The sequence below is a fragment of the Rutilus rutilus genome (assembly GCF_951802725.1).
Source record: "Rutilus rutilus genome assembly, chromosome: 3".
Lineage (NCBI taxonomy): Eukaryota > Metazoa > Chordata > Actinopteri > Cypriniformes > Leuciscidae > Rutilus > Rutilus rutilus.
This window is the reverse complement of record NC_140211.1, coordinates 821922-835440: the sequence shown is the minus strand read 5'-3', so window position 1 is coordinate 835440 and position 13519 is coordinate 821922. Positions and strand designations below refer to the sequence as shown.

General features: G+C 48.9%; 1 protein-coding gene across 1 annotated transcript in view; it reads left to right on the top strand.

Annotated features, from left to right (window-relative positions):
• Positions 1–438: 438 nt before the first annotated feature.
• The window catches only part of rela (v-rel avian reticuloendotheliosis viral oncogene homolog A), a 29273-nt gene continuing 16192 nt past the window's right edge, over positions 439–13519 (top strand). The window contains exon 1 of the mRNA XM_084404134.1: positions 439–552. Within this exon, the coding sequence (XP_084260260.1) occupies positions 546–552 (7 nt within the window). The 5' untranslated portion in view covers positions 439–545. The remainder of the gene's footprint in view (positions 553–13519) is intronic.

Here is a 13519-nt window from a genome sequence, read left to right as displayed (position 1 = left end):
CACACACACACACACACACACACACACACACACAGAGACAGAGAGAGAGAGAGAGAGAGAGAGAGACACACACCATTTTACTAACAGTAACCTATACTATCCAAACCAGTTTAATGTTGTTGTCTGTCTGTTCAGTTCTGGACACACATCCACCTGGATTTACACATTTATTGTACTGATTTACACCGTTCTCTTTCTTTCTTTCTTACAACATCTGCAGAGAATTAAAGAGTCACGTTAAGATGTTTCTTTGAAATCATGCGCCGATTTAATTTTCTCATTACTATCATTATAAAGTGTTGAGTAGTTTCTTCTCTGTTATTCTTCTGTTGTGTTGGCGATGTAAACGCATTTCATTTGGTTATCACTGTAACGAGTTGAGTTTGTGTTGTAGTTTCTTCAGTGTTTTCTTCTGTTGTGTTGGCGATGTGAACGCGTCATCCGGGTATTTCCGCGCGCGAGCGGAAGGAGAGTGTCGTTGCGGTGTGTGTGTCGTGTATTCTTCAGCGCGGAACATCAGAACACGACCGAGTGACCCAAACGACATGGACGGTAAGTCGAGTGTTATAACGTCGTGTTTATTCACCCGAACGGCAGAAACGGGTTGTTTAGGAGTCCGGGCGGAAGGGAAACTCCCGAATCTGAAGTTTAGCTCTCGGTTTCGGCGGAGAGAAACGGGCGATCGGTTCGGGAGTCTCCGGTTGACGAGGATCCAACAACACACGAATGATCGCGACGCGTCAACGCGCGTCACATATGACTTTAAAGTTCTGTCGCATTACGGCCTATAGGTGTTTGTTTGTGTGCGTGCGTGCGCTCTCTCTCTCTCTCTCTCTCTCTCTCTCTCTCTCACACACACATACACACACAAGTTAGTGTGAGAACAGATATTTTGATAATGTCCTCACAGATAAAGTGAAATGCGGAAAAGTATGGAAGCCGATTTTGGCCACATAAGAAAGAATCATGCTTAGGTTAATCATAATTATGCCATAAAAAATGATGCTGTTTAATAATCGTGGTGACTGCAGGTCTGTGTGATGGATAAGGGGTGGGTGTTTTTTAATGGGTTCGTTAGTAAACATCATCACCTCCTGTCCTCATTAATAACATTACGTCACTGACCGCACAAATAATAGTGAAACTAATCCTGCTTTTACAGACGCTCTGAATCTCAGTGGCGCGCACACACCTCCTCCGGGCAGGGGCGCGCACACACGCGCACAGACCTCCTCCGGGCAGGGGCGCGCACAGACGACCTCAGGGACAGGGGCGCGCACACACCTCCTCAGGGGCACTTAAAAAAGAAAAAACATTTATTTTTTTAAATAAATCACCTGTATTTAAAGCAGTACCCGTCTGTCTGTTGTGTTTTTATATTTTTTAATGACTTCCCTCACAATTATTTGGCATATCTCACTGATGGAGAGCAGCAGTCGGTCAGAGAGCCTCTTCATTACCAATGAAAAGATGTTGATACAATTAATGCATAACACATCAAACACAAATAGGGAAATGATGATAATATTACTAAATATCATTTACTTTACCAAACAAAACAGAGAATCAAGTAGGTAATTATGAGGAATTCATGTTTAGTTATGTTGATGTTATACATTTTATGTATGTATTCATTAAAGTGTTCAGCTATCATGAAATCAGTAACACTTTGCAATAAGGTTTCATTAGTTAAGTTTGTTAACATGAACTAATAATAAACTGCACTTCTACACCATTTATTAATCTTAGTTAACATTAATTTCAGCATTTACTAAAACATTATTAAAATCAAAAGTTGTATTTGTTAACATCAGTTAATGCACTGACTGTGACATAACATGAACAAACAAGTAACAGTTGTATTATTATTAACTAAGATGAACAAATAGGCCTACAGTAGCCTAGCAAATGTTTTGCTCATGATTAGTTCATGTTAGTTAATATGAATAATAAACACATGAACCTTATTGTAAAGTGTACTATGAAATCAAATATATAAATTCCTTACAATTTAGAGCTGGACTTAACATTTCCTTTCACTAGATGTATTTCCCCGAGATAATAACACTTGCTATGGCCTTGGATGAGAACGAATGACGTTGTCAGACTCAGAATGCGGCTGAAATTGAGTTTTCATTTTCACTTTTATGATTGTTGAGCATAACTCACATGCTGCCGCAACTTTTACAGTAGCATGGCAGGATAAATGTAACTTTTCCATATTAGCTTAATGTTACTGCTGAAGACTCGCGGCGAACTGCAAAAGAAGCTCCGCCCACTACCACTTCAACTCCGCCAAACATTTTTTATTTAATATTTGTTTGTATTATTATTGTTAGTGGCAATGGTGTATAAGTGTATTGTTATTTATTATTAATATTTATTTTAATAATTATTATTATTTACATTTATCAGAGAGGGGCACAATACATTTTGAGACAAAGGGGGCAGGGGCTTGAGCCCCCCCGGTCGAAACCAAACATTTAGGATGCACAAAACCGAAAATAAATTAATTTTAAATAAACAATTAATTAATCAAACGTATTTAATAATCAACCCTCAAATAGTTTTTGAATCAACTTTTTAATAACAAAATTAGCTTTTAGTTTTTAGTTCAGCTTGTTGGTGAAATATAAACATGTAAATGAAAATAACCTGTAATAACCTGTTTTCATAACAGATTAATTCAAAGATATATTAAATATTGTTGATCCAGAGCGAGTGTCACACAGCTGACACACGTTTAACTGTTGTAGTTTATCCACATTTTGCCACGAAACGCACGCTGAACGTCCCATCAGAGAAGTACTTATTAAACGCTTGTTTCCCTCCAAAACCATTCAGCCCTGAAACCGAAAAAAAGTTGTTTCTGACGAAATTTTTCGTTAGTTGAAATCTCAGTACATCCCTAATTTTAATTTATTGATTTATTTGTTTATTTTAAAGTTCGAAAGCCCCTGCTCTATGGTATTTGCTAATTTACATATTTAAATAAGGCTGACTGTGTGTGTACAGGTTGTGATATATGTTTGTCAGATGTCATTATGATTTTATGTTTGGGTCCTGTGATGAGGGCCTTCAACTTCTTCTATACCACCCCACAGACTCCTATACCACCCCACAGAGACCCCTATACCGGCCCACAGAGACCCCTATACCGGCCCACAGAGACCCCTATACCACCCCACAGAGACCCCTATACTGGCCCACAGAGACCCCTATACCGGCCCACAGAGACCCCTATACTGGCCCACAGAGACCCCTATACCACCCCACAGAGACCCCTATACTGGCCCACAGAGACCCCTATACCGGCCCACAGAGACCCCTATACCACCCCACAGAGACCCCTATACTGGCCCCCAGAGACCCCTATGCCACCCCCCCAGAGACCCCTATACCACCCCACAGAGACCCCTATACCGGCCCACAGAGACCCCTATACTGGCCCCCAGAGACCCCTATACCACCCCACAGAGACCCTTATACCACCCCACAGAGACCCCTATACCACCCCACAGAGACCTCTATACCAGCCCACAGAGACCCCTATACTGGCCCACAGAGACTCTTATACTGGCCAACAGAGACCCCTATACTGGCCCACAGAGACCCCTATACTTCCCCACAGAGACCCGTATACTGGCCCCCAGAGACCCCTATACTGGCCCCCAGAGACCCCTATACTGGCCCCCAGAGACCCCTATACTGGCCCCCAGAGACCCCTATACTGGCCCCCAGAGACCCCTATACTGGCCCCCAGAGACCCCTATACTGGCCCCCAGAGACCCCTATACTGGCCCCCAGAGACCCCTATACTGGCCCCCAGAGACCCCTATACTGGCCCCCAGAGACCCCTATACCGGCCCCCAGAGACCCCTATACCGGCCCACAGAGACCCCTATACCGGCCCACAGAGACCCCTATACCGGCCCACAGAGACCCCTATACCGGCCCACAGAGACCCCTATACCGGCCCACAGAGACCCCTATACCGGCCCACAGAGACCCCTATACTGGCCCACAGAGACCCCTATACCACCCCACAGAGACCCCTATACTGGCCCCCAGAGACCCCTATGCCACCCCCCCAGAGACCCCTATACCACCCCACAGAGACCCCTATACCGGCCCACAGAGACCCCTATACTGGCCCCCAGAGACCCCTATACCACCCCACAGAGACCCTTATACCACCCCACAGAGACCCCTATACCACCCCACAGAGACCTCTATACCAGCCCACAGAGACCCCTATACTGGCCCACAGAGACTCTTATACTGGCCAACAGAGACCCCTATACTGGCCCACAGAGACCCCTATACTGGCCCCCAGAGACCCCTATACTGGCCCCCAGAGACCCCTATACTGGCCCCCAGAGACCCCTATACTGGCCCCCAGAGACCCCTATACCGGCCCCCAGAGACCCCTATACTGGCCCACAGAGACCCCTATACTGGCCCACAGAGACCCCTATACTGGCCCCCAGAGACCCCTATACTGGCCCCCAGAGACCCCTATACTGGCCCCCAGAGACCCCTATACTGGCCCCCAGAGACCCCTATACTGGCCCCCAGAGACCCCTATACCGGCCCCCAGAGACCCCTATACCGGCCCACAGAGACCCCTATACCGGCCCACAGAGACCCCTATACCGGCCCACAGAGACCCCTATACCGGCCCACAGAGACCCCTATACCGGCCCACAGAGACCCCTATACCGGCCCACAGAGACCCCTATACCGGCCCACAGAGACCCCTATACCGGCCCACAGAGACCCCTATACCACCCCACAGAGACCCCTATACTGGCCCCCAGAGACCCCTATACTGGCCCCCAGAGACCCCTATACCGCCCCCCCAGAGACCCCTATACCACCCCACAGAGACCCCTATACCACCCCACAGAGACCTCTATACCGGCCCACAGAGACCCCTATACTGGCCCACAGAGACTCTTAAACTGGCCAACAGAGACCCCTATACTGGCCCACAGAGACCCCTATACTTCCCCACAGAGACCCGTATACTGGCCCCCAGAGACCCCTATACTGGCCCACAGAGAGCCCTATACCGGCCCACAGAGACCCCTATACTGGCCCCCAGAGACCCCTATACTGGCCCCCAGAGACCCCTATACTGGCCCCCAGAGACCCCTATACTGGCCCCCAGAGACCCCTATACCGGCCCACACAGACCCCTATACTGGCCCACAGAGACTCTTATACCGGCCCACACAGACCCCTATACCACCCCACAGAGACCTCTATACCGGCCCACAGAGACCCCTATACTGGCCCACAGAGACTCTTATACTGGCCCACACAGACCCCTATACCACCCCACAGAGACCTCTATACCGGCCCACAGAGACCCCTATACTGGCCCACAGAGACTCTTATACTGGCCCACAGAGACCCCTATACTGGCCCACAGAGTTCCCTATACTTCCCCACAGAGACCCCTATACTGGCCCCCAGAGACCCCTATACTGGCCCCCAGAGACCCCTATACTGGCCCACAGAGACCCCTATACTGGCCCACAGAGACCCCTATACTGGCCCACAGAGACCCCTATACTGGCCGACAGAGACTCCTATACTGGCCCCCAGAGACCCCTATACTGGCCCCCAGAGACCCCTATACTGGCCCACAGAGACCCCTATACTGGCCCACAGAGACCCCTATACTGGCCCACAGAGACCCCTATACTGGCCGACAGAGACCCTTATACTGGCCCACAGAGACCCCTATACTGGCCCACAGAGACTCTTATACTGGCCCACAGAGACTCCTATACTGGCCCCCAGAGACCCCTATACTGGCCCACAGAGACCCCTATACTGGCCTACTGGCCCACGACCCCTATACTTCCCCACAGAGACTCTTATACTGGCCCACAGAGACCCCTATACTGGCCCACAGAGACCCCTATACTTCCCCACAGAGACCCCTATACTGGCCCACAGTATTGCAGATACTTGCATTATATGCATATAAATATCAAAATCTGCTAATAATGGCTTGGTAAGATGATATTTAATGATTAGTTTTATGATCAAAGCTCTGTAGTTGTAAACATATCTTCAAATCTTCCTCAAAAGCCTGATGATCATATTTGATACTCGTGATTTTTATAATGATGTCTGGATAATCAAGTAAACCTGCTTCAGTCCAGTTGAAATATTAAACAATATCAAAGTTATTCTTGCGTTTCCTTGATAAAATCAGAGCAGATCTGACACAGAAAGACTCGTGAAGCTCGAGCTGAAGGAGGACGTTTGTACAATTACACTAAAAGACTTTTACTCTATAAACGAGTCTGAACTCTCGCTCGGACACAGAAGCACTGGAGGAGATTGGTGGAGTTTTGGTCGTGTTGATCATTCAGAAGTTCATCAAATATGAGACAGCTTTATTAACACTGGTGTCTCCCATTATTTTTGTCCCTGTTTACACCCCATATTAACAGCCGTTTTGCTGATTCATTTGAGACGTAACAGTGCTAAACACAGGCGTCCAAAACCTGTCGAGATTCATAAACATCAACTGGTTCATATGTTGCTTGGGAAAAAAAACGTGTTTTATCGGAAAACATGGCTACTTTTGAACTGCCGAAAGATGCTTTTCCCACCATATGATCATGTGGTTCTGGAACCTTGACCTGCTGGCAGGAACACACTCATTTTCCATCATAATAACCATAAAAGGTGCAGATGCAGTGATGAACCAGGGCGACATGAGCTTTCCTGTGTACATGGGTTATGACTAGTTGTAATGTGTGTGTGTTCATGAGATATCCCACTGCTGTCCTGAATCAATGCCTGATGTTTTTGTTTCACTTGTTTAAACGTGACGTTGCAGAAGTAAAGTGTGTATATTGTGCAGCTCTATTATGAATGCTGTGTCATGTTGATTTTAAATGCACTGTCATGGCAGACTGTTAGCTCTTCAGCTTCCAGACGGGTTAGTCATCAACATCATCACAACACAAATGATTTGCTCTTATCATCCGATCATGGTTGTGTCTCTCTATTAGTGTTACTCGATCTTAGTGCTGCGTTTGACACCATTGACCACGACATTCTTTTAAATAGACTAGAAAACTATGTTGGCATTAGTGGAATTGCACTAGCATGGTTTAAATCATACTTATCTGACCGTTATCAGTTTGTAGCAGTAAATGAAGAGATGTCTTATCAATCACAAGTTCAGTATGGCGTACCACAGGGCTCAGTACTAGGACCGCTGCTGTTCACTCTGTACATGCTACCATTAGGAGATATCATTAGGAAACATGGAATTAGCTTCCACTGTTATGCCGACGATACTCAGCTCTATATTTCTTCAAAACCTAACGAAACTTACCAATTCACTAAATTAACAGAATGCATAGCTGATATAAAAAACTGGATGACTCGTAATTTCCTACTTCTAAATTCTGAAAAAACAGAGATTCTAATTATTGGACAAAAAACTTCCTCACATAATAACCTAGAATACTGTCTAACACTTGATGGCTGCTCTGTTAAGTCTTCGTCGTCGGTTAGGAACCTGGGTGTGCTCTTTGATACCAATCTTTCATTTGAAAGTCACGTGTCTAGTATCTGTAAAACCGCATTTTTCCATCTTAAAAATATATCTAAATTACGTCATATGCTCTCATTGACAAATGCGGAACAATTAGTCCATGCGTTCATGACCTCAAGGCTAGATTATTGTAATGCTCTACTGGGTGGTTGCCCTGCACGCTTAATAAACAAACTGCAGCTGGTCCAAAACGCAGCAGCTCGAGTTCTTACCAGAACCAGGAAGTATGACCATATTAGCCCGGTTCTGTCAAAACTGCACTGGCTCCCTATTAAACATCGCATCAATTTTAAAATATTGCTGATTACTTACAAAGCACTAAATGGTTTAGCTCCGCGGTACTTGAGCGAGCTCTTAACGCATTATACTCCTTCACGTCTATTGCGATCTCAAAATTCCGGCCAGTTGATAATACCTAGAATATCTAAATCGACTGCTGGCGGTAGATCCTTTTCCTATTTAGCACCAAAACTTTGGAACAGCCTTCCTACCATTGTCCGGGAAGCAGACACACTCTGTCAGTTCAAATCTAGATTAAAGACACATCTCTTTGACATAGCGTTCACATAATACATTATAGACTTCTATAATTCAATATTAGGCTGCATAGATTAGGTCAGCTGGAACCGGGAACACTTCCCATAAATCCTGATGTACTTGTTACATCATGAGAAGAATGGCATCTACGCTAATTTTAGTGTCTTTGTTTATCCCAAGGTTTTCCCGCAGCCTGCCGGATCCAGGCCGTTTCCAGATCTGATGAAGGACCTTCGCCTGGACCCGATGTCAATGCAGTGCTGAAGGGCCAACTAGTCTCTCCCTATGGAGGATCCCTTTCCCACTCTACAGATAACGCGTCGTCGGGAAAACTCAATTTGCGTATCTACCCCGAATTGATAAAATAAAATAAAATTCTGAATCAAAACTATAAGGAAACACCAGTAATTTGTTTAGGCTTGGTTTGTAGGGAATTCCAAACCTGCACACATATATTCAAACGCACATAATTATAGAACCCGTTCTTAATGCGCATCTGAACGCCATCAGCGTTTCTCACAGGTTCGCTAAAGTCTGTGTAGAGAGAATGGTGTCGTCTTGGCGGCCCTAATTTAAAAACAAATGATCGTTGCGACGGAAGCGAATCAATCAAAACTAACTTTAGCTGGAAATAACTTTATTAAAGAACCGCTATAAAGCCAAAACAATCTTACGTTAAATTATACATTTATCTCTGTAAAGCTGCTTTGAGACAATCTACATTGTTAAAAGCGCTATATAAATGAAGATGACTTGACTTGACTTGACACTCCAGGTTTAAGTAGGTCATGGAGTGTTTACTGCCTCCCGCCCTTTCTGGATATTCCTCTTTCATTATCCTCTTCTTGAGTGTCATACGTTATGAATCTTAGGATAACGCACTGTAATACTGGGGTCTTATTTATAAAACTGTGCGTAGGATTCTTATTAAAAGTGTACGTGTGCCGAAAGCCAAAACTGGGGTGCGCCAAATAATATTCAGACGTATAAAACCGTGTGAACGCCAGAACCTGCGCAAATATCGTCTAAATTTGGTTAGACGTGACATATCTAAATGAGATATGAACATTAATTTGCTTATCTACACAATGGGAGATAAAGCTGATGAGATCATGTGCACGCTCTCTCTGAAGAAGACAGAGTTAAAGAAGCGTTTGAGAAACACTTTGTATGTAAACACAACGTGTACTACGAGAGGAGCCAAGAGCCGGGCGAATCAGCTGAAGTGTTCATCGCTGCTGTCATAAACTAGCAGAAGACTGCCAGTACGGAGTCCTTCAAGAGGGAATGATACGAGACAGACTGGTAGTTGGCCTTGGAGATCACGAGATTACAGCTTGACCCCGAGCTCACACTCATTAAAACAGTCACAAAGATAAGACAAAGTGAAGAAATAAAAAAGCAGCAGACGGTCTTAAGACAAGCAAGCGGTATGAGGTAAACATGGACATGTTAAAATACAAAATAAAGCCAAGATTTGCACTAAAAGGGCCACAGAGACAACCAGAATGAGAACACAGGAGGAAGCCAGCCAGGGATGTGGCAGATGTGGAGAGCCACAAGCAGCCGTCCAGCGAGCCAGGCCACGTCGCTGCCGTCTGCACAACACAGACAGCTCTGGAGGAAGTATATCAGTGTGATGAGACGGAGAGCACAGACACTGTGTTCCTGGCAGCTGTAAAGTCTGAGAATTCGACTGATGTCTGGCAAAAGTCCATTGCAGTGAACGGTGAGCAAGTTCTTTTCAAACTGGACACAGGAGCAGTCATCCTGATTGTCATCAGGGAAGAGTGATAAAACACCCAGTGTGAGAGACATATTCTTCCTGCAGTCGAAGCACTGGCTGAACTGTGAGACGCAGCCGTGTTCTCTGAGTCGGATGCTACTGCTGGATTCTGGCAGATTCCTTTGCAGAAAGATTGGGTCCCGCTCACTGCCTTCATCACGCCTTATGGAAGATACTGTTTTAACCGCCTTCTGTTTGGCATTTCCTGAACACTTCCAGAAACGTCTGACACAACCGCTGGAGGACACACTGTGCCAGATGACCTCCTGGTGTTGAACATGATGCAAGACATATCGAGGTCCTGAACCGCCTGGAACAGAAAGGGTTAACACTGAACGAAAAATGTCAGTTTGCAGTGCCTCAAGTTATTAGGTTCCCAGGACACCTCGTCAGTGCAGGAGGCATATATGCAGACCCAGATCAAAGAAAAGCTATCAAAGAAACGCCAGAGCCTAAAAATACGGCTGATGTCAAGAGATTCCTCGGCATGGTGAATTATGAAGAGTTGAAGCCAACATTGCAGAGCGGACTGGACCTACCAGAGACCTGCAGCTGAAGCGTCTGGTGTGGGGGAGTCCACAACTGGACCTACCAGAGACCTGCAGCTGAAGCGTCTGGTGTGGGGGAGTCCACAACTGGACCTGTCAGAGACCCGCAGCTGAAGCGTCTGGTGTGGGGGAGTCCACAACTGGACCTGTCAGAGACCCGCAGCTGAAGCGTCTGGTGTGGGGGAGTCCACAACTGGACCTGTCAGAGACCCGCAGCTGAAGCGTCTGGTGTGGGGGAGTCCACAACTGGACCTGTCAGAGACCCGCAGCTGAAGCGTCTGGTGTGGGGGAGTCCACAACTGGACCTGTCAGAGACCTGCAGCTGAAACGTCTGGTGTGGGGGAGTCCACAACTGGACCTGTCAGAGACCTGCAGCTGAAGTGTCTGGTGTGGGGGAGTCCACCTGCAGCTGAAGCGTCTGGTGTGGGGGAGTCCACAACTGGACCTGTCAGAGACCCGCAGCTGAAGCGTCTGGTGTGGGGGAGTCCACAACTGGACCTACCAGAGACCCGCAGCTGAAGCGTCTGGTGTGGGGGAGTCCACAACTGGACCTACCAGAGACCCGCAGCTGAAGCGTCTGGTGTGGGGGAGTCCACAACTGGACCTACCAGAGACCCGCAGCTGAAGCGTCTGGTGTGGGGGAGTCCACAACTGGACCTGTCAGAGACCCGCAGCAGAAGCGTCTGGTGTGGGGGAGTCCACAACTGGACCTGTCAGAGACCCGCAGCTGAAGCGTCTGGTGTGGGGGAGTCCACAACTGGACCTGTCAGAGACCCGCAGCTGAAGCGTCTGGTGTGGGGGAGTCCACAACTGGACCTGTCAGAGACCCGCAGCTGAAGCGTCTGGTGTGGGGGAGTCCACAACTGGACCTGTCAGAGACCCGCAGCTGAAGCGTCTGGTGTGGGGGAGTCCACAACTGGACCTGTCAGAGACCCGCAGCTGAAGCGTCTGGTGTGGGGGAGTCCACAACTGGACCTGTCAGAGACCTGCAGCTGAAGCGTCTGGTGTGGGGGAGTCCACAACTGGACCTGTCAGAGACCTGCAGCTGAAGCGTCTGGTGTGGGGGAGTCCACAACTGGACCTACCAGAGACCTGCAGCTGAAGCGTCTGGTGTGGGGGAGTCCACAACTGGACCTGTCAGAGACCTGCAGCTGAAGCGTCTGGTGTGGGGGAGTCCACAACTGGACCTGTCAGAGACCTGCAGCTGAAGCGTCTGGTGTGGGGGAGTCCACAACTGGACCTGTCAGAGACCCGCAGCTGAAGCGTCTGGTGTGGGGGAGTCCACAACTGGACCTACCAGAGACCCGCAGCTGAAGCGTCTGGTGTGGGGGAGTCCACAACTGGACCTGTCAGAGACCTGCAGCTGAAGCGTCTGGTGTGGGGAGTCCACAACTGGACCTACCAGAGACCCGCAGCTGAAGCGTCTGGTGTGGGGGAGTCCACAACTGGACCTGTCAGAGACCCGCAGCTGAAGCGTCTGGTGTGGGGGAGTCCACAACTGGACCTACCAGAGACCCGCAGCTGAAGCGTCTGGTGTGGGGGAGTCCACAACTGGACCTGTCAGAGACCCGCAGCTGAAGCGTCTGGTGTGGGGGAGTCCACAACTGGACCTATCAGAGACCCGCAGCTGAAGCGTCTGGTGTGGGGGAGTCCACAACTGGACCTGTCAGAGACCCGCAGCTGAAGCGTCTGGTGTGGGGGAGTCCACAACTGGACCTGTCAGAGACCCGCAGCTGAAGCGTCTGGTGTGGGGGAGTCCACAACTGGACCTGTCAGAGACCCGCAGCTGAAGCGTCTGGTGTGGGGGAGTCCACAACTGGACCTACCAGAGACCCGCAGCTGAAGCGTCTGGTGTGGGGGAGTCCACAACTGGACCTGTCAGAGACCTGCAGCTGAAGCGTCTGGTGTGGGGGAGTCCACAACTGGACCTGTCAGAGACCTGCAGCTGAAGCGTCTGGTGTGGGGGAGTCCACAACTGGACCTACCAGAGACCCGCAGCTGAAGCGTCTGGTGTGGGGGAGTCCACAACTGGACCTGTCAGAAACCCGCAGCTGAAGCGTCTGGTGTGGGGGAGTCCACAACTGGACCTGTCAGAGACCTGCAGCTGAAGCGTCTGGTGTGGGGGAGTCCACAACTGGACCTGTCAGAGACCTGCAGCTGAAGCGTCTGGTGTGGGGGAGTCCACAACTGGACCTGTCAGAGACCTGCAGCTGAAGCGTCTGGTGTGGGGGAGTCCACAACTGGACCTACCAGAGACCCGCAGCTGAAGCGTCTGGTGTGGGGGAGTCCACAACTGGACCTGTCAGAGACCCGCAGCTGAAGCGTCTGGTGTGGGGGAGTCCACAACTGGACCTACCAGAGACCCGCAGCTGAAGCGTCTGGTGTGGGGGAGTCCACAACTGGACCTGTCAGAGACCTGCAGCTGAAGCGTCTGGTGTGGGGGAGTCCACAACTGGACCTGTCAGAGACCCGCAGCTGAAGCGTCTGGTGTGGGGGAGTCCACAACTGGACCTGTCAGAGACCCGCAGCTGAAGCGTCTGGTGTGGGGGAGTCCACAACTGGACCTATCAGAGACCCGCAGCTGAAGCGTCTGGTGTGGGGGAGTCCACAACTGGACCTACCAGAGACCCGCAGCTGAAGCGTCTGGTGTGGGGGAGTCCACAACTGGACCTGTCAGAGACCCGCAGCTGAAGCGTCTGGTGTGGGGGAGTCCACAACTGGACCTATCAGAGACCCGCAGCTGAAGCGTCTGGTGTGGGGGAGTCCACAACTGGACCTGTCAGAGACCCGCATTTGAAGCGTCTGGTGTGGGGGAGTCCACAACTGGACCTGTCAGAGACCCGCAGCTGAAGCGTCTGGTGTGGGGGAGTCCACAACTGGACCTATCAGAGACCCGCAGCTGAAGCGTCTGGTGTGGGTATCAGAGACCCACAAAAGAGCAAAATAGTTCTTCAGTGAACCTGCGATAATAATGCTGAAAAAGTTTTAAATAATCAAATGAATGCGCATTTGACACTTTCTACTGACTATTCTTTTCAGAGTGCAGGTTATATTTCA